This window comes from Drosophila gunungcola, unplaced genomic scaffold, assembly GCF_025200985.1.
Source record: "Drosophila gunungcola strain Sukarami unplaced genomic scaffold, Dgunungcola_SK_2 000001F, whole genome shotgun sequence".
NCBI classification, from domain to species: domain Eukaryota; kingdom Metazoa; phylum Arthropoda; class Insecta; order Diptera; family Drosophilidae; genus Drosophila; species Drosophila gunungcola.
In genome coordinates, this window is record NW_026453197.1 from 11,297,992 (window position 1) to 11,319,843 (window position 21,852).

The 21,852-nt window shown below is 38.0% G+C and overlaps 2 protein-coding genes across 3 annotated transcripts; both read right to left on the reverse strand.

The window, feature by feature from the left end:
- Positions 1-15,494: 15,494 nt before the first annotated feature.
- Positions 15,495-16,952, reverse strand: LOC128261551 (protein rolling stone). Its single transcript, XM_052995295.1, has 4 exons — positions 16,396-16,952; positions 16,128-16,341; positions 15,769-16,072; positions 15,495-15,708 (listed from the first exon to the last, which is right to left on the reverse strand). Exons 1-4 carry the CDS (start codon positions 16,531-16,533, stop codon positions 15,543-15,545), a joined length of 822 nt encoding a protein of 273 aa, XP_052851255.1. The 5' UTR covers positions 16,534-16,952; the 3' UTR covers positions 15,495-15,542.
- Positions 16,953-20,818: 3,866 nt separating this feature from the next.
- On the reverse strand, positions 20,819-21,852 carry LOC128261584 (uncharacterized). 2 transcript variants are annotated; one of them, XM_052995356.1, is made up of 5 exons: positions 21,678-21,852; positions 21,521-21,617; positions 21,274-21,464; positions 21,027-21,218; positions 20,819-20,956 (listed from the first exon to the last, which is right to left on the reverse strand). In XM_052995356.1, the coding sequence occupies exons 1-5, from the start codon at positions 21,741-21,743 to the stop codon at positions 20,924-20,926; spliced, it is 579 nt and encodes a 192-aa protein (XP_052851316.1). In that variant the 5' UTR covers positions 21,744-21,852; the 3' UTR covers positions 20,819-20,923. The 2 variants fall into 2 exon arrangements, with proteins under 2 accessions (XP_052851316.1, XP_052851317.1); XM_052995357.1 differs by having other exon boundaries at positions 20,819-20,961; positions 21,678-21,851.

Sequence of the window (21,852 nt, forward strand, 5' to 3'; positions counted from 1 at the left end):
GGGAATCTATATCTTGAGCCATACAATAAGATGCCCCCCAATATTTCTCAGCCCAAGTTGTGCCCACATCTGTCGTTGTCGTTGCCACGGGGGTTTTGCTGTTATTGCCGTTTGCGCTGTTGTAGCTGTGAAGCAGCAGGTGCATGGATCTAAACGGTTTTCTATTCACTTTGGCCTAATGCGTGTATGAATGTTTGGGCGAGTGTGCATGAAACTCAATTCAAAAATACTTAACAAACATTTATTTGAGTTTTTTCCTCTACGTCTTCTTTTATTATTTGCAGCTCCAACTGCTTTCGCAGTTGTTGTAATAAAAATGCAAATAACTCCAACTCGAATGGGTTTGGCTAGTCGTATGCAAAGTGCCAAAAGCTACGAAAATATCTCCCTCTTCTCTGTATTTTCTGTTTCGTTCACCAGCATGCACATAATTTTAATGCCAATTCAATTTAATGGTTCATTTCATATGAAAATTGTAAAAAGTCATTGCTGCTGCGGCCAAAAAAAGGGGAGAAACCCGTTCAAAATTTCTTCGAATATTTGGTTGCTGCTACTGCTGCTGCTGTAAATACGGTTGTTGTTGGCACTTTGGCATTTTGTCATGCGTGATTTTTAGGTTGGTGGCTCAGGAGAAAAATAAGGGCTTTTGCGGGGCGGGCGTAGTTTTCTCTATTGTGTTGATGCAACTGGGGGCAACAACGGCTTTTGTATATTTTTTCCTATTTATTTGTATTTAAGTTGTATTTTTGTGCGTTTGCTAGGGTGTATTTGTGAATGTATATATGAAGAAATTTCGGGAGTCGGTAATATTTTAATTTTGTTTTGACTACGAATATATACAAAAAATATATAAATAATATTGTTTTAAAAATACATCGTACAATGTTAAAGGACATTTCAAAAGCCTCGTTTTTAGGGTAGCCAAAATATCGATTCGAAACTCATTGCTAACGTTTTTTCTCAGTCACGTAATAAATATGCCAGCCTGCATTTGCATTTTGATTTTCCCACAGCATTCATAGCTGTATACTTATTTTTGTATTTTGTATAGGTATATGCGGCCCTTTTATATAGATCAAAACTCACTCATACATGTATTTCTATTCTAGAGAAAAAATTTGAATGAAAACTTCCCACACGTCTACATCATTCCTCTTCAATTTGACATATATGATTTATTTTTTGCATTTGTTTGATTTCCCTGCCAAATTATATTCAATTATTGTTGCTATGTCAACGCTGCCGTTGGGTCTGAAATGTCAAACAGTTCTAGCTGCGAGTAAGGAGTAACATGATCAGTTGAGAGAATATATATTTTTCTTTTATGATAATTAGTAGTGGACTTATTCCATATTTATATTTAGTACAAGTTTTAATTAAGAAATATAATTATAAGACAGAGAAAGCTGTACTCCTTTAGCACAAATTCTTAAAGATAATTTTCCCTTTGTGACAGTAAGAACTAACATTTTGAAAAAAAAATTTGTCAAAAATCGTGTTTTTTTTAGTTTAGACTTAAAATATATTTCTTTGAGGGGAAATTAAATTGCCTTGACTGGGATGCTAGCGGTTAATTTCTTTGAACACATAATTTATGAAGTGTTCTTTGCAGGGAACTTTGTCGGGTTGAAATTTCCAATTTGGTGCAGCCAAACAAACGTTGCCCACATACACTCACACCCACCATCCATACGCATGTTTTCAGAAACTTTTCCTGTTATTTTTCTGCGAATAAACCAGAAATGGTCCTGTTTCTGGGAGTCAGAAGCGTAACTGCCGTCGCTGGGGTTTCTCAGCAATTTGTATGGTGCATTCTTCTCGCTTTTCGCCTTTTGGGTCATGGAGGAAGGGACCCAGATCAAAGCTGTAAAAATGTACATTGAGCTAGTTTGATTGGAACAGCAGTGCTCTGTTGTTTTCCGATATGTCATATTGATCCAATCGACCTGAAAATCGATTGACAAGAATGTTTGTGACACCATTCACTTCGAGAAGCAAATTTAAATTCAATTCACATATTTCGTAAGCATTCAGTTTTCAGACTTTAATATACTTCAAAACTAAGCCAAGCCACATTCCGATTAATTGATAATCAACCACAAGGGCTTAAACATTTTAATGCCTTTTGAATTTCAGTGCGCTGCAGAAAACTCAAAGCTCCGTTTCGGTCTTAAAACTTTAAGTGGCCTAAGTAGGGAATGCCTGCGAAATATGCGCCGGGCTAATGGATTCTTTTTTCTGTATTTTCCCTTTTTTGGCGGGGTATTGGGTGCTCGTTGTTGTTGTGGACTAATGGAAGCGCCGACGGCGACCTTAAAAATGTAAATAAATGTTTCTCTCGTTTTGTTGTTTGCGAGTTGGCTACCTTGTGCTTAACCCCTTGAAGCCCGCACACATATACACCTATTGGTATTTCCCCAGGGGCCGCGGGTAGTGGGTTTCGTTTGGCCGCTTTTAATGCCGCGTAAATTTTGCAGGATAATCCAATAAAGAGATTTTCGTTGTGGCTTCTGCCGTAGGGTGCACACAAAAAATCGCTAAAAATAAAAGAAAAAAATTCCACTGGGACACACCAAGCCAAAAAAAAAAATGTGTCTGTATGTGTGAAAACAATTGAGGCGACTCTCGACGACGAAATTTACAAACGTTGGAGGAAAGTGATTTTTCCAGCATTAAATACATGTGACGATTTAGATTTCGGCGCCCGGCCAAGTAAAGAAATGTTTAGTTAAGCCATAGAACAAAACTAACTAAAATAATAAAAGCAGATCTAATAAAACATGCTATGAATTTAAGTATTATACAATTATATTTAACAGACCTTTTAGGTACATTTTGTGAAGCTTTTTCTCATGAACTGAATTAAATTTATTTAATTTAACTAACAAAAGAGGCTTACAATATGAAAAGATTTATTGGCATCCAGAAGTATTTTATCTTTATTTGCTATAATTAATTGACTTATTTGTTGTTAATAATATGAGAACAGTAAGCTATATTGCCCTAAAATGCTTTTATACAAAAACCTGCATGCATTAAAAAACTTTGAAAGCAAAAACATTTATTGTATCAGCACTGCAGATTATTTAAATTGCCCTGAAAAGGGCCCCAAGTGGACTTCACGTATTCTCGAGAGCCATCCAATGCCAGAAAAACAATTTAAAGTCCACAATCATGCATAAAACCGGCATCAAACACAGCCAAACAAACTTGGTAAAAACTACTACAAAAATCAGCATCAGCTTACACTCAAATTGTTTTGAACAACTTAAACGCATTGAACTGTAAGTACGTCAATATTCATACAACTAATACGCCCAGTTAAGCAACCCAAAAATTAGCTTTTGTTTAAGACAAAGAGATCTAAAAGTTACACTATCAAATTTCTGCTCCTGGTTTTATTAATTAAAGTTAATTCACTGGAAACCATTGAAATCAATTTGCCTAATTGATGATAAAATAGCAAATTGAATGCCCGATATGATGACTTTACATTGAAATTGCCAGTTAATATTTGGGTTATATTTAATAAATATTTTTTCTGTGCAAATGTTTGTAGTGGCTTCAAGCAAAAATTGACAGTCACAAATTGCACTTAGACTACAGCTCAGTCACACCTAACTAAAGTCAAACGCCAAAAGCAAAACTCACTTGCTTTTCTCATTCCATTTCACATTTCCTCCGGCTGCTGGAAAAATCGTACAGTTGTCGATTTCCAAGACAAAACAAATAGCAAACGAAGCGTGCTGAGCGAAAATTCCTTGCGCCCTCCAAGCGGAAAGGGAAAGAAATCAATAAATTTCAAAGGAAATAATTAAGCAAGTAATTGACTTGGATTTCTTTTAGGAATTCCTCCATAAATCTCCTCCAGCTAAGCTAGCTCACATATAGAACCTAAAATACGAGAAGGGAGGACTCCTCGCCGACGTCTTCTCCTTGTTAGTTATATGATGTTTGTGCGAGCGGGCCAAAAAGGATTTCCAGATTAAGCATTTGGCGAAGTAGTACACTAAGTTTCAAAAATGTATGAAAGTGGCAAATCCTTTTAAATGAGGTAGATGAGATAAGAAAAGACAGCTTAATATATTTACCCTGTAAGCTGTTTACTTCTATTGCTGACTAGGAGTGTTTCAGTCCCAGAGTTGGCAGGCTATTACATAACTGAAATATGTAAATATTCAACCAATTTAACTTGTTAATTTTAAAACCTTAACCATGAAATGTTTTTAAAATATAAACTTTTACAATTGCACTAAAGTGGAGCATCAAAAAAATTCACTTTAACTTTATGTTTGGGATAGAGTAAACTTTTAGCTGCTTGTTGTTGAATGTTTCCCGCATTTTTTACAATTATATGATCAGTAAGCTTTTCAAATTAAAAAAACGTGTTTTTACTTTGATTTTAAAATCTTGTGTTATCCTTATGAGCCGCACTGTAGCTATCTGTATGTCCTAAAGTATGTATCCAACTGCAATTGCATCTTGGGTGGACGGCGGAAATGGGGATGGCAGCATCTATTTTACAGTTTCAACACGCTTGGAATGCGCCACACTTACACTTGCCACTAGCTGCTGGCATTCCTTATGTGTGTGCGCTGGTGTGTGAGTGTGTGGGTGTGTGTCGAGGATACGGGATATATATGGACGGGAACTTGGGGTATAAATAGACAAAATAAGCTCCAACGCCTTCAACGCCAAAGACGTCGCCCAAAATTAAAGCCAAAGGCATTTGGCAAATATGTTTGTTTGGTCAAAGCCGAAAGCCATGGAATATTTGCACACTTTCGCCTGTGTGCGGGTGAGTATAGTATGTAGTTCCTGACAAGTGTTGATTGTTTGGTCAGAAAGAATTTCTGCTGTAGTCACAGAAAACGTTTGACTTTCTTCACTGAGTGAGCTTTAATTGCCACAATTAAGTTTCTTTGAAAGCAGCCAAGAAACGCAAAGTTACAAAATATATTGCATTCGCCATTAATTTTAATATAAGAATTATTTTGGTGCGTAACAAGAAATTTATTGTGTAAGAAGCAATTTATAGTTTCACCTATTAGGGCTAAAATAAATTGTTAACATAACATTATTAAATTTGGTTTTTGGCGATTGTTATATCAAATTTTATCAACCAAATAAATAAAATAAAATAAATAAAAAATCTGAATATTACCTGATATATTAATTTAACTAATTTATATACAAAACTGAACGTAAAAATTCAGCTCATGTCGCGGTTTTTGTTTGTTTTTGAACTTAACGGCCCACCGTGGTCTAGTGCAGTACAAATATCATCGTACTCACAAAGGGTTTAAAGTGCCTTTTTTAAGGCGAGTGTTGCGTTTGTATTTTGTGAGTGGTGCATATTTAATTTTCAACTATTGTGCGTTTAATTGGGCTTATAAAATGTTATGAGCACGCTTGAGCCCGCATGTATCCCAGCGACCAGCACAGACTTTTCCCTTATCTTGTCTTCTCTGTCAAATTGTAATTTATACTGGAACGCAGAGGCTCCGACACCGCCGGCTGGAGCTTAACTTTTACAGTACATCAATAAATTACATTATCCTTAATTTCCCGCGTTTTTCCGGTCAACACGGCACAAGCGACGGCGGCGGCGACGGCGACGACATTTAACCCGCCCGCAGCTCGCTGGACATCGGCTCCTGCTGAGCCAGCAAAACTTCACGGGTGGCAGTGTATAGTTACTGGTGGGTGGAGTGCCCTTTAAAGAAAATAAGTTTCATTAAACAGATATTCAGATAACGCAATAAGGGGACAACACGACAAAGACTTAACGATTTAATAAAAAAAAAAGACTTCGAACGACATCAAAACACCTTTTGTGCTTGAGAATTCGCGGTTAGAGTAGATGTTTCATGATTGAAGCAAACTGTTATTCATGAACATAGTTTTCGAGCTGGGTATTAATCAAGAACACATGACTGTGAGTTGTTTGGTGCTACACCCAGAGATAATCATGGTAAATCCAAGTATATTCACTTTGAATTAAATATTTTTGGTACTGATGTAGCCCCAAGGGCTGTTTCGTTTAAATCAAAGTGTTTTTCACTTTCATTTTTATTTTTATGTATGGAAACTTTAGTTTTAAATTAAAAAAACAATGAGATTTACAATTTTACTATTATACAAACCAATTAAATATGTTAGAAATTACATTATCATTTTTTTTTTGTTTATTTTAAATATGTTTATATTTTGAAAAACAAAGCTACATTAAAATATTTTAATGTATAATATTACTATGCGGTTTTTTTCTGGGTGTTGTACACCAATTCTACGTCGAGTTGAATGAATTTCGGGCTGTGGCTCTGTTACTTAGCACATAATTTCATTGAATTGTCTGCGTACATGGGAATGTGTGCATCAGTCCACTGAGCTGAAATGGGGGCTTGGGGAAGAATAGAACGGGGTGGGATTATTGTAAGCGAAGGCTGACTACCAAGCCTTAATTAAGCGACGATGTATGGCGCTTATCTGATGTTGCGTTGGTCGCTCACTCAGTGGGCGCATATTGAATATTTGACCAATTGGGCACCTCCAATAAGAGCTGATTTTGGGCTAATGAGTTTATGTTTGCCAACCTGCATTTACAACGTGGTCCATGCGTATGCACACAAAACTTAAGCTCATTGAAAACGTGATTGAATCTTTGTGGCCGCTTTAATCTCAAACTGCGCAATTAGGATTAAGTGGCTTTTAGAAACCATTATCCAGGTGTAAAAAATAAGACATAATAACTAATATGTTGAAGTTCATATCCCATTGTATTTTCTGGCACGCCCACTCGTTATTTATCGTCACGCAAAAATGATATTAGTGGCTCAAGCTGCTTTATTTATTTTTTATAAATAGCTGCTTATCAAAAATATATATTCTAAATTTAGACCAAACATCAATATATCATGTGCTCTTAGCAGCATCTTTTCTATTTAAAAAATTGAAAAAGGGAATAAATAATTAATCTGTAGGTTATTTTAGAAGTATAGATTGTTGCTTGATGATTTATATTTTACCGAAAAGTTTTTGATAGGAACGCTGTATATACAAACAGAGAAAAGCAATGTTATATTTTTAAAATCCTTTCCAGACCAGAAAACAGACAAAGGCCTGATTGTGTTCTTTGTCCTTGTAAATTTGTTTTTTTTTTGTATTTTAATGTCGACAAAAAATCAAATTCAACTTGTTATCGATGTCTGGTATTGTGACAAGATTCTTGAAGGGAGGGTCTTGATGGCCAAACTTGGGTGGATGAGGATGGCATTGTTGGGCATTTCGAGTTTGTTGTCCTGCCGTTGTCATTCGTCAACGTTTCGCGTGGATGACTTTTCGGGTTAAATTAATTAAGCGTGTGCGTTTTTATTGTTGTTTGAATGCCCCGGCAAGAGGCGTGGTCATTCAACCCGCCCCTCACAATAGGTTGTTTGTATTTTTGTTGTACAAACGTATTGACTTATTGCTAAGTTGCCTGCTATTACCCCTGATTTGGGCAAATACTTGTGTAATTTTGCATTGATTAAACTTGGGAAACCAGGGCTTGCAGCTAAAAGCTGATTCGAAAGATTTATAAAATTATATTTTGTATAATGTATTATATTATTTTACGCAAAAATGTTATGTAAACATTTTCTTTTATTCATAGTTCTAATTGTTCATATTAACAAATTGTACAATATTGTATGTTGGTTAAGCCTCTTTTTTATGTGTCCTTAATAAATATCAATTACCAAAATATTGGTTTCGTAATGGTACCAAATCACAGCACACTTATATATGAATAAGACCAACGCAACCGAACCACACCAAACTGAAAATTGGAAAATTAAAACTACCGCATCGCTGGCAGAAAGAACAGCCAAAATTGCGTTGGCTTTTGTTTTTTCAATACGTATATTTTGACTACAGCAGAAGTTTGGCATGAAATTTACTAATTTTATAATGTGGCAGACATTTATTTCGACGCTAATTACAAACATTTAAACTTTTAATTAGTTTTCAAACAAGCAGCGCAAAAATGCAAAACGAAGTCGGCAAAGGCATGGCTAAAGAAAATTCCCCATCAGAACGGAAAGCGCTATGATACATACATATATGCAAGCGAATTTCTGCAGATCTCTGAACTTATTATTGTTATTTTTGATTGAGAGGGGAGTGAGGGGTATGCAAATTTCAATATATTACTATGGCAAATGGGGAGCCAGCTCACTGCTCATTTATAGTGGCAAGAGCAAAACAAACAAATAAAAGGGAAGATAATGGAAATAAAAATAAGCATGAAAATACCATAAACAAGTCCCAGCTCAGATTGCCACTCAAACTAAAATGGAAATTGGCTACAAGCAAATGGCCATAAGCAGCTACCAAAAATTCGGAAGAGATTGCAATCCAAAGGCGCAATGAAATACAGAGTGTAAGTGAAGCAAAGAACGTTTTGAACTCTTGAACGTCACAAGTCGAAAAAACTGACAATTGCCGCAGGCTCGACTCGCCTATTTTTTAGTGCCCATTAAGCTAATTGAACATGTAAATAGGTGGGGAGGCCAAACAATTTAAAAAACAATGAGCATTGTCCTAAGGAAATTATTTCAAATCGACTAAAATAAATTAAGCAATAGGTTGTCAACTAAACTTTTAAAATAAGGGAAACAAGTTTAGGCTTGATTTAACTAAATTATATAGATAACCACAAATTTGATTAAATTGGTAAAATAGATTTCAATGAAATTTCCATTTCAACATCACATCAGTTCATTACATATGCTAGCCAATTACACGAATAAATTCAAGTGAATCTCGAATGAAAGGGATATGAATATTTAATGGGAATATTTGGTGGCACCACCTGACCGCAGATTTCCTGGGCCACAAGTCATAAAAGTATTAATGCCGTTTTAAGTACTTCCGCACCGAAAACTAAGCACACACATATACCATAGAATGTACATACATATGCATATGGATGTGAACAAGTAAGCGAGATAGCGAAAAATGCAAAGCGCACTAATTCTAACTGCAGCATAAATTAAAGCTCTCATGAATAATAATTCAAGGCAGTAGAGCAAGGGAAATAACCCACAGCAACAGCGGCAGCAACAAAAACAACTGGAAAAGCAGGAAAAGCAAACGCACAGTATCAAAGAGCCACTTGAGTAAATGCGTACGTCGTGTGTTCCTGAATTCATATTTCGCCAACAAAACTCGTTAATTCGCCACCGTAAGTAGTAAATCTAATTTGACCAAAATCATTACCAACAGAAAATAAATATGTATTAAACGCTTGAACACCATTATCTTTGTTATAATATATTTCGTTTTTTAGTATGACAACAATAAAATTTAAAATAGTTTTATTTATATGTGACACCTAGCTTTAAATATGGTTTAAGATGGCATCGAACGTCTGAATAAATATTATAATAACAAACACGAATATTAACCAATTTAAGGGCAAACAAAATTTATAATTATTTTTACAATTATGTTTTACCATTCAAAATAAGCAGTTATGAGTATGTATATAGGTCCTAAAAATTTGGCTTCCGATTACTACAAACTCACAAACCAAATATTTGGAATGCAATTTCAATTTTGTTACTCAAAGCGATTCCAGGAACATTGCTCACTTTTGTGACTCAGCTTGTGTCGCAAAAAGCCAACAAAATTTTATAGCTGTTGTCATTATTTCATGTGCAGTGCCACATAGTCACGCCCCCGGCACAACCCTGGCCACCGACTTTGCCCTGGCTCAAACACCCGCCCTCCCACACACGTTGATCATACGCAGTGTTGTGCTTAAAAATTTCAAATGCATGGCACTTTAGTTCAGAGACAGCCACATCTCGTGCTCCCTCTGACAGCAAGTGGAAAAACATTAACAACACCAACAAGGACCATTTTTGGTGTCTGATGCTATTGTTGGTGTTGCTGCTGCCGGCTGCTGTTGGTTTTTCTATGCGATTTTCATTTTCATATTTATTTATATGTTTTTACGCCGGCTAAACTATGAGTACAAGTGCACACTTGTCTGGCACCAAAAACGAGTACGACCCAGGCATTTTGAGTGGGTTGAGGTCGGATTGGGCTTAACGCTCCGCTGGCGATTGCCTTCAGGACCCCCAGCATCCTCCAGCTACACCAAACTCCTCCCGATTGTCTGCGCATTAATTTAAATGCAGTGTTTGGCTAGCCAATTTAATGGCAAGTCATTAGTTTTTGTCTGCAGCCAGTGGTGTCCTTGGTAAAATGTTGAAAGTAAAGCGTTTTATTTTCAAGTCTGATGAGCTGTTTTTAAGATGCCTGACAGCGAAAATTATTCAAGAAATCTCTGACAGCAGATAAGTATTTCGTTGTACCTACAAAACTTTTTGTTCGTCCCTACAGAATAGTTTTTGTATTTGAATTTTATTATTTGTTTATTTGACACAATTCAATGCGTTTAAAATTTAAGACTGAACAGAGTATATTAATTTGAAGAATTCAAAATTATTTTAGCTGTGTTAAATGTTTAAAAAAGATCTTTCATTAAAATCAGTTTCAATTTATATATATTGTTATAAGTAATCATTTTTATAATTATCAAAAACCTAGTTAAATTCATATTGCAAAGCTCTAAGTAGTCAGGTCTTGAGCAATGGAAACATTATGTTCCCTTACTTCACTTAATCTCCGTCTTAGCCGTAAAGTTAATCATACGCCGCTTGAAATTACAAATTACCGCCATCAGCGGGACACCAAGGACATGGCGATGCTGCCCTGCTGCAAGGATAATAACAGACAACCTGCTGCACAAGATTGAATTCTACCTTTATCCGTCGTAAGTGCTCTTAACTGTGACCATTTAACGGTAATTATTGCAACACTGTGGCACATTTTAAGTGCTCTCGCGGCGAACTTTTCATTCGGCCCGTCCAGCTTGATGGTCAACACCTGGCCAGCAGCCAATGCTCCACCTGGGCTGCATAAATTGCTGGCTCTGGCTCAGCATTTTACTTAATCCCTTCTATTTTGCAAAAGGATTATCAAGGCAACTTTTTAATTCGCCACCCAAGTGGCCGGCAACATCGACGGCGTCGGTCGTGATGTCAGCAGTTCTGTGCGGTGGCCTTTTAATGGGCCTTTCACTCCCCTTCGACGTCCATCAGCAGCTCGATTTTCAGGCAGCACCGCCAAGGCTCCTTTTAATGCCCATGGAGGGCCCATTTGATGCGTGGCCAACAGAGCGTTCACGGGAACTTGCCAACTTTGCCACCGGGCGAGAAGATAATAATTTGAAATGATGGATTAAAGTAGCCGTTAAATTGAAGGAGGTAAGCTAAACAGAAGGGGACTCTGCTGGTCCTTCGGAATTGAAAAGTGTGAAATAGAAGCGCATTGTTAGGCCTGTCAAATAAGTAGGCACTTAAAGAACCTGGCAAGCAGTGTAATTGTAGCTATGTTAGATTTAAAAATGTACTTACCTGTTAAAAATGAATTTTCATTGACAAATTCAAATGTGTATATTTTCATTTTGCCATACAATTTTAATTCTTTAATTTAAGTAATAAAAAGACTTCTTTTCACTAACCAACAGGTAGAGAATTCATTAGTCTATTTAAATTGCAGCATTCCTTCAGATGAGTCTAAAAATAGAATAGCAATTTATCAAAAGTATGCCATTTTTAGGGCACACAAACATTCCCCAAGCGAACAAATAAAAAATTATCAAATATTTATACACATATCGCAAATATCTGCAGTGCAATTGACTTCCATCGGAATTCCTTTCGGTATACACAGCATTATTCAAAATGATGGACTTAAGTAGCCGTTAAATTGAAGTGAGTAAGAGAGAAAATAACAGAGCCAAAAAGGGGGAAAGATAAATGTTTGCTTATGCCAGCGCGTGTGTTTGTGTGGCTTAAGTTTAATACGCCATTCAATCAATTTCTACACCGCAACTTCGAACCAATGATGCCTGTGTGCCGGGCAGCCTTATCCTGTCGATGTCCCTCCTTTTCAATATTGTCGCTTGCATTTGCCAGTGAAGAGAATCCAGCGGGAAACGAACGCGTCATTATCGTTTCTCGCAAACAAAACGTGTCTGCCAGGCAGGACCTCATTCTGGCACTTCCCTGGCTCTGGATCTTGGAGCCCGTATCCTGGCCAGAGACTCCTCCATTCAAGTCTTTTGTCTGGGCATTTATTTGCTTATTTATTTGATGTCATGCTTGTTTATTGTTTCGCCTTTGATTGGCTTTGGCTTTGCTCCTTACTTGCTTTCTCTCTTCTCTACTTTTGCCAGAGAATATATGCATATGCCTTAACAGAATAAATTTTATTAGCTTAAAGCCAAAATGAGTGTGACTGAGAGATAAGTACGAAGTTGTTTCTGAGAATGTCTGGCTGTCAAAACAATTTTTTGTTGTTGTTTTTGCAAATTAAGGAAAATAATAAGCAATCATGCAATAGTTGACAGTTAACTGCAATACCATGTTATTTTTCGAAACATCAGCTTGCTGCTTATTTGGGCTTTTCTCCCAAATGTTTTCCCTCTTGCGTATTTTTTAAGGGATTCCGATTATTGACTTTCTTGGATTTATGACCCTATGCTCAAATGATTGTTTATTGTTATCCCATTTATACCCTTATAGCGCTGACGGAGGAATAAAATCCAGCCCACCTCCATTCATCGAATCCGAAAATGATAATCAAGTAATAAATTAAAATTCAATCAAATAAATTCTTTTGTAGATCAGTTTTTCATTCCCTGAATACTTTTTCTTTGGGTAATTATTTGTTGATTTACCAGCCCACGTGAAATACTATTGAATATGAAACAAATATGTATTTATTTCAGGAAATCACATATTTCCGGTGAGCTCTAGGCCATTCAACATGCTATTAATGAGCAGCACAATTAAATTTCACTCTCAAAATTACTCGAAAGGATGAACAAGAAATTGATAAACAACAGGTAGACTTGTCATTGCCCTTTTTGATTTGTTTGTGCAATTAAAATATACAGCTTATACTTATTCTAGACACTTAGTTCAAGTATGATATGGATTATTATTTTTCTTATGTTTTTTTTGGTTGGGCTTATTTTTGTTTAAATCAATACTTTTCCAATCGATTATCTCTTCGAATTTCAATTCACGAGTAGCCGTTGTTCTCTATACATTAAATGAAATTTATGCAAATTTGGGACTGTACCTACGTGAGCGGATGTGTGTGTGTTTTCCTTTATTTTGTCCTGGCATAATATAAAACATCCTGTTGTTGCCTCTCACATGCCTATTGTCATAAATAACCCGTCCTGAAGGTATGTTTAATGTTTGTGTTGCGTTTATCAGTGTGTGAGCTCGTCTGAGTGGGTTTTGTACATTTTTGTGACTGGCTTAAATTTGTTGCGTTATTTGCGTCATTTCCGAAGCAAATCAAAAGGGGAAAAATTCGGAGGCCAGACATTGTACAGCAAAAAAATAAATAATGGGCGGAAAAAAAGAGCGACTGTGTGTGGGCGGGCTGTGTAAAGTGTGTGCTTAATCAGCCAATCAATTTCATATACATATTTTAACACTTGAATGCGTTGGTAAAGAATAAAATTCCAATGCCGCTTGGGTTGAGGCCTCGGGCGGCAGCCGAAACATTCCACAGAATACAATAACCATTGAGCTCGGATTGTGGAATAGTTCAGCATTATATTGTTATTTGAAGGCCTTGCCAGTTTAAATGAATATTTTACGTTTTAATTTTAAATTATCAGCAAATAATCTATAGGCCTGCATGGTCAAGCTTAAAAACTCTTTATAGTTTAATGGTACTGACACGCCTACAAAACGGAAGAATTGGTTTCAAAAACCAATAGATATAATAGTTATTATATTAAAAATTAATGCTAAAGGCAAACTTTAGGTGTTTGTAAAGTTGGTAGTTGTTCCATGCATCATCAAGCTACTTTAGTGATTCCTATTTCGGAAAGCTAATACACCAATAAAGATATTGACTTCCCCACATGTGAAGACTGAAAAAGAGCGTCCCCATAAAGTCTCCTTGCTTAGTGCCTTGTGGGACAGGATCCTGTGGGAACTGCTAAAGTGCAGCCACTTAGCAGGGCTCTATAGTTGCAGCTGGCATCGCTTAAAACATCGAACGTTACCGTATTTATGGCTGCACTCAGCCTGACAGCCGCCAACTGCATTGGCATAGAAAGTGGGTGGCAATGGCAGTTTAAGCCAACATAACTTAAAAGGGACATCTTAAATTTCAGTCAATTTTCGCAATTCATGGGGCAATTATATCGACCGTTTCCTGACTTCACAGCCAACAAGGCGAAAAGTATATTTGTATTCACTGTTTTTCTTTCATTTTTTATTTTCACAATTTTCGTAACATTTCCGCCTTTTTGCATTCAATTTAATTTAACATAAACATTTATATGCTTATATTATTATCCAACGCACACGCAGGCAGCGCAGCTGCTGGTGTGCACTGTGCAGAAGAGTTTCATGCTTCAAGTGAGCATACGTAGCGTATACGTAATGTGCAATTTTGTAACGGACTGAAGGGGTTAATGCAGTTAAGGGGTGGCCACGGGCGCCGAAGGGGTGGCTCCGGTTTATGAGGGGAAAAGTATTCACTATAAATTTTGTGTGCGCACCACTTGCAACAACAACGGGCGAACGAGGACTGGAACAACAGCCACAACAGCAACAACAACTTAAATCTTAAGTAGCTCAACTTGTTTATTTATCGAAGCAGAAGTTGATGCGGTGGCGGGTTGGCTGGATGGAAAAATGCAGCAATGAGTCAACTCATTGTTGCTGTCGTGCCAACATTATTTACAACTGTAATTGCAGGTACAACTCATAGGTAGGTTTAATATTTAAATGGGAATTTGTTTAAAGCATATAGAATACAACTTAATTAACATAAAACAAAACTTGTTTGTCACATTTTAAGCAACATGCATTCCCTAAAGTCACGCAGAGCAAAGCAAAATAATAAATAAATACCAAAACTAATCAAATATTATAAAGATGGGTTAGAAAAACTCAGAGGAAACTTTATCAAAACAAATTATGAGAGCCTGGGACATATAGAAACAAACGAGATACACCATTCAAGATAGATACAAGCAGATACAGATACAGGCGACATGATGTGGCCAACCCATGGGAATAAAACGATGGGACAGCAGGACGAACTAGAGTTGCAGCAGCAGAAGCAGTGCTTTTAATTTTCCAGACACGTGCGAACGGCGTAAACAACAAAACAAGTCCGACATATCAGAGGACAAATAAGCAAAATTTGTTTTGATATCTCTTCTCGTTTTCTGTGGTCTTTATTATACCCCAGGCTCGTCCCGCTTTTTCTTCAGCCGGAACACATTTTTAACTCAAAATATTTCACAGATAGCATAGGCATGACTGAATTAGAAATATAACGTTTTTTTAAAGGGTATCTTATAGTGTGAATACTAACAACGATGTTCAGACTCTACATTGCTTTTATTTGTATTTTTAAATTTTTTGCACGCCTTATACTAACATTCACTGAAGTTTTCCCCACTTGCGTGCTATGAAAGTTCTTAGCCGATAGCCTCCATATTGCAGGGTGCACAAGGACACCATCATCAAGCTCAGTCCGGCCACGGTTCCACAAACTATTTTCGGCTTTTCATAGTCCAGGAAAGAATATATATAGTGCCTTCCGTTTCTGAAACATAAATAAATTAATTAATTTTCCTTTGAAGGAGTAGGCAAATGCAGTGCCTACATGTTACGGCCACCCAGTGAATAATATATTAAAGTGAACACGCCGTAAGACAAGCCGAAGGCCACTGGATAGACAAAGTGCAGCAGACGTGCTGGCTGCGCTACTACAAAATGATCGATTGTGAAGAAAGTAGGCGGCAATAAGTGTGTCCATATGTTATAGAGACCGGATACCCTAGCCAAATTGGTTGGCAACCGATCGTTGGGATAAATGGCTCGCCAGTAAGTAATTGCAATCAAACAAGCCAGTGGCAAATTAGTCCAGTAGCAGGCCCAATAAGTCTTGATCAAACAGCTGGGTGGAACTACGTAAGAAAAATAATATTTAATTATTTAAAAGACTTGGAATTATGGTCTTACCCCACGTTTCCGGCTTGCAGTGATAGACTGACACTAGTATGGCACCAGTAAGGCTCGTAATGCCGCACAAGATAAATCCCCAGTTGGTCAAATAGATGAAACAAAGGCCGTTGTGATAATACTTAATTGTATAACTAATCACGCCAGTGCCAAAGAAGCCGACTAAAAGCCAGCGATAGGTTAGAAAATATGGAGATTTCGGTTTCGACTGCCACTAAAATTCAAACTTGAATTAAATCATACAGTTTAAAATTAAATATCTACCAACCTGCGATCGTAGAAAGTCGTGGGGTGAATGATGTTTTAGGCCAAATCTTTGCCAGCGGAACTCCTCACTCAGACTCAAGGGTTTTTGCCGAAAGCCGCTCGAAGATTCTGGCTCGATTCCAGCCCTCAAGCGCCACATTCATAAAACCATTTTATGTTAATGCAATTAATTTGTTAATTTCACTTCGTATCGTTTGGAGATCAACAGATAGATGACTTAAAGTTCAAGGCCTCCGTTGGACTCCGACTTCCCGTCGGCAATTAACCCACGGCATATTCCCCCGGACTTCTTATCTCGCCGAGCACGCGTTTCGCCCTGCATAATGAACAGATACTATATATGCGATTCAGTTGGGTTCGCGGTGTGTGCGTTGGTCTCCTGGTTCCCGGACCGGGGGAAACCCATGTCCCCTCGTCTCACGCAAATTACGACATGTGGCTGACATCATTTTCCTTCCGCAGCCATTCAAAGATTACGGGTGGGTGAAATGAAACCGGGGACCGGGGACCGAAGGAAGAACGGGCCGGATGTCGTTTTGAGCCAAGCAGACACTTTTAATTGAGAGACACTTGGCTGAGCTGTAGCGTGCAATTAAAATGCCATTACTTGTGAAAATAAAGCAGCAGCTGCACAGTGTCATATAAACGCTTTATGTGGAGATTTAATTTTAGATAGAAAAAAAAAATGTCTTACCTTCACAATGCTCTCTTCTAAATGTATATAAAATAAGTAGCTTAAACAAAAACTTATTTTTAAGACTTATCAAATTAACCATCATACTTAAAACATCACTATTTTTAAAATATTTTATTGATGATAGCAAATATATTTTAATTAAAAAAAAATTTTGCCTATAACTAGTTGTTTTTTAAATTCCTTAATAAATGGTTTTTGATGTACTATTAAACCACAGTACCGCTTTGCTAAATAAATTCCGAAGCAAGGATTTTAAGATTCTTGCCAGCTCTTGGCGGTGATGTGGACCCCTTGGCGTTTCTTTTTTGTGGAAAAAGTGTGAGTGTCTGTGAGTCTAGTAGTTACCGCTCTCTTGGGTTTCCTTAGGGAATTTTTCCCTTTTTTCTGTCTTTCTCACTCTTTTCTCCATATTTTCCCTGATGTCTATATTGCTTCTTCTTCGTATGCATATCTTGGCGAAAATAACGTCAATTGGATCACATATAAATAGGCTTACATTAGAATCTACATTTGACAGCCATGCCCAGCTTGCGGCCATTTAATATGATAATTTCCTTGTTGGCTACATTCAGTCAGTCGATTTTGCCAGAAAATTTACACTCAGTTGTTTCACTTTTCTGTTGTGGTTTCTGCTCCCAGTTTTTTCCAATTGATTGGCTGAGTTCCACATCAATCAAAAAGAAATCGTCTTCGTCTTGACGTGAGGACAGGAAATTGTGTTGAATGGGTTGCAAGTTTTTATAAGCCCCCATATATTATCTATTCAAATAACCCATTTTACTTTACATAGCGAATTTTTCTGCTCATTGGTTATCGGAAGTATGAAATTATTTGTTTGCTTAGGCTTTTTTTCTTTCATGTGCCTAAAATATACTCTTACTTACGAAAATAAACATACATGCAATAATATTGTGCTAATTATAGCTTTATTAATATTCATCAAAATAATCAATACGTAAGGAACAATCAAAGTTTGTTTGTTCAAAATACCCGACTTTAATACGAATCATAAGTTATTATACGTATGTATAAACGTTGTCGACACTATCAGCGTTTGGGGTTGGGTATGGAAAATGGTATACAGATTTTGATCAAAGCATTACTCACAGTCAAACTGGGGAAGTGAGGTGCTCAATTGAGCTATATAAGCTTGGAGGAAAATTAAATTTTCCAGCGGCAGGCCGTGTCCTACATTCTTCCACCCAAGGAAGTCAACTCTTTGGCAGTTTGCCATCAAGTTGCGCTTTAAAAATGCGTGCTACCACGACGATGCCAATGTGGTTCGAGGTGGCAGGGTGGGCAGGGTGTCTGTGTCAAGGGTTAAGTGTTTTAAAGTGAGCCGCCATTCAGGCCATTTCTATGTTATCGCAATTTACCAACCACTCTGCCGCTCCAGGAGGCGATACCTCACGTGTCATTATCTTAATTTAAGGCGGTCCCTGCCCCAACCTTTCCCTTACCGCTTCCCTTCTGTTGATAGAGCTTCTTTCAGCTCCCATATCTCTTACTTGAATACACAATTGTGTGGCAGGGTGTGCTTTGGGTGGTGTGTGGAGCGCCGATGTGTGGGCTGGTTTAAAATTAAATTTCTCATGCTTAGAGACCGTGGACCTGTGCCGTTCCTCATTATTACAAGTACTATATATACTCACGTGGCAGGGGCTCGAAGACGAATACGGACACGGTCTGTGGCTCGTTACTGCGTGGCTATATCACGACTTGAGATCCGTCGAGAGCTCTCCCAGCTCTAGTACATCACTCAAGCTGGGCAAACTAACTATGTGATAAAGAGCACAAAAGTGCAAAGGGTGCAAAAACTCGCTTTGGCGAAATAAACTTGTATTAAGGTAACTTATAGCGATCTGGGAAAATACCGACAGACGTAGGTCCTAACTAGGAATGTTTTCCATATCGTACATTAAAATTAAATATAAGCAATAAAACAGAGTACATACAAAGAAATTAAAATTTATATTATCAAACACCTTGTTAACTACTTAAAATTCAAAGCACCAGGTAAATTGCAGTTCCATATTATATTTAGGTTCAAGGAAAAGTGAAAGAGTATCTCCACTTCCTTATGCCTCATAATGACAAGTTTTTTGCTTTGTTTTGATGTTATTAGACTCTTGGGAATTCCGCATGCAATTTGCAATCTTTCCTTCTTGCCACCGCATTTCGTATATATTTAGTGTGTAAATCAAATGAGCATATATGCACATTTGTATATACTTGGCGGGGTTCATTATATGGATATCTCGTTAGAGTGGGTTGCATATGTAATTTGCTGATGCTTATATATAGTTGTTCTACCAAATTCCAGCAACATGTTATTGCATTTAAATTTTAAACATTGTGAATTTTGGCAGAGAAATCCACAATATTGTCACAACTTATGTGTCACGTTCATGTCAACCTATATTCGAAGTTGCAGACATATAAACGGACCCGTTAAAAATATATTGCAATTTTGTATTGATAATCTGCATGCATTTATATAAAAACATTACATTTTTTTTACACAATTCGATTGTTCAATTAAATTTCTTCGTTTGCGTTGAATGTGAAGCTATGTTAACCTATACGTCAAACGGTGAAAAAGTCCATCTGTATCGCTGCAAAAAGTCCTCCTTAAATAAAAAAAATGAACTGAAAATTTAAGAATTGCAATTTAAAGTTATTTAAAAACTAAAAAAAAGCCTTTGAATTCAATGTAAAAGTCTGTCAAAGCTAAAGAAATGAAAAATAAAGTTTTTTTCCACTAAAGTCAGTTGCAAAAGAACTTGTTGATATTCGTAGAAATTCATTTAAAAGTTCCGCAATTTAATTATTACCAAAGAAAGCGTAAACACAACACGCCAACTTGGCAATGCTCTTTTCTGGCCCTCTTCGGAAATCAATGGGCATGCAATGGGAATGCATCTGAATCTGAATGCATATTGAAAGTGTGCATAAATGCTGGCAGGCCTGGTTGAAGGGGGCGGAGAAGGAGGTTGCCGGGTGGTGACAATGCCGTCTGCTTGGTATTTATGCAACTCACACACCCGCTCGCTCGCACACCCACAATCAATTATGCAATATGAAAAGCCAAGGCTTGTCCGAGGAAAACGAAAAATCGAAAAGCATTTGCGGCAATTTCTCAATTCGAAGTGGAGGCAGCTGGCATTTCGGGGGGCTTGGGTGCTTGGAGGGTGGCCCAGAAGCGCCAAAAGGGGGCGGGGCAAGGGCAGGGACGGTGGTGGGCTGTCAGGGCAGACGGCATCGCAACCGGACCCCCGGGCAACGTCGACGTCTGCATTGCGCCATGCAAACTCGAGCTGCGGCAGCAACAACTCATTTTTTCCCATTTTGTATTATTGACAAAGAGGGGACTGCCGACTACCGACTGTCGACTGCCGATTTTCATTGAATATTTTTGGAGCTGGGCCTGGAGAGGCCCCGAACGAGGAATTTTGGAGCCCCAGTCAGAGTCATGGCTTCCAGACAGCGGGACGCAATGTGTCGGGAGTTTGTGCCAAAGGCTAGCAAACAGTTTGCACCACCAACAATGCCCAGTCGATTCGGCTCGAGACTCTGCTCGACATTCTGCTGACCTCAATATTTGTTCAACTTTTCAGCAACAATTTTGTTATGCGATTTTGGCCCCCTCCCCCGCTTTCTACCGACCGAATGGCCTGTCATAAATGCCTGCAGTTTGGCAGTTTGTGCAGTGAAAGTGATTTTCAGATGGGTTCAGTTGGTTTATTGCTTTGATTTGCTGCTCATAACTTCTTGGCTGCTGATTACGCTGTGTGTTTTCGGTCGCTTTTGGCCAGCAATCAGTGCCGGCAAATCAAATTTCATGCCTCAAACAACAATCCACCGACTGAGCTAAAGGAACATGGCCAAATTAAAGATGGGGTGGTCACATGGGAATGCGGATGGTAAGGACTCACCCACATTCGGCACAAGAGGCGGCACACCACAAGCACTTGGCATGCGGGACCTAAGGCCAGGATCGTGAGGAGGCGCAGGCTGTGGGCGTGGCCATGGGCCACCACCAGCTGACAAATGGCCGAGACAAAACAGACGAACATCAGGAAGTTCGACACCAGCACCAAGGTGCTAATGAAGGCCAACTTGCAGCGCTGCAACGAAATCGAAGGAGAGTGGCCACAAAGACAAAGAATAACCACATCTTACCGGCACCAGGAGAGCCAAATTAAACGGCAACAGCAGGGCCAAATGATGTCGGAAAAGGACCTCAAAGAACTGCCAGCTGGTTGACCTGAGGACCTCATGCCACCTCCGTTGGGATCCCACAGCAACGCTCTCTTCGTAAACCAGAGGTACATAGTAGAAGGTGTTCACCGGTCCGTCCGAGTCAACGGAAGCTGTTTATAAAAAGGATCAGAAGGTTATGCCAACCGGTAGTTATATAAAAACACACCCTGAGCCAGGTGCTTGAACATATTGATCACATAGTACAGCAGGAAATTGTGCAGGATAATCAGCAGGGCGTCTTTTTTCAAGGGATGAATGGATCGCTAGTTGTAAGCGTTAACTTAAGATTAGATTCCCAAAATAAAGCAGATATTATGGCTTACGAAAACTAAGAGTATTTGGTAAAGAAAAATTATGCAAGTCACCACTAACTCATGCACATCGGTCATAGTAACTGGCTGGCCTGAAAAATATTTCTAATTTTGGAACGGTTTTCTAACACAAAATTTAGATTGATAGACAAGAAAATCATTGAGTTGATTTAAATAATTTGAATGT

Bases quoted from the DNA above. Each gene is read 5' to 3' on its own strand.
- LOC128261551 (XM_052995295.1), bottom strand. From the start codon at position 16,533: ATGTGGCGCTTGAGGGCTGGAATCGAGCCAGAATCTTCGAGCGGCTTT. The intron at 16,073-16,127 runs GTAAGACCATAA...TTTCTTACGTAG, and splicing joins CTGCAAGCCGGAAACGTGGG to TTCCACCCAGCTGTTTGATC. The intron at 15,709-15,768 runs GTAGGCACTGCA...TTTATGTTTCAG, and splicing joins TCACTGGGTGGCCGTAACAT to AAACGGAAGGCACTATATAT.
- LOC128261584 (XM_052995356.1), bottom strand. From the start codon at position 21,743: ATGACCGATGTGCATGAGTTAGTGGTGACTTGCATAATTTTTCTTTAC. The intron at 21,465-21,520 runs GTGTGTTTTTAT...TTTTATAAACAG, and splicing joins GTTCAAGCACCTGGCTCAGG to CTTCCGTTGACTCGGACGGA. The intron at 21,219-21,273 runs GTAAGATGTGGT...ATTTCGTTGCAG, and splicing joins ATTTGGCTCTCCTGGTGCCG to CGCTGCAAGTTGGCCTTCAT.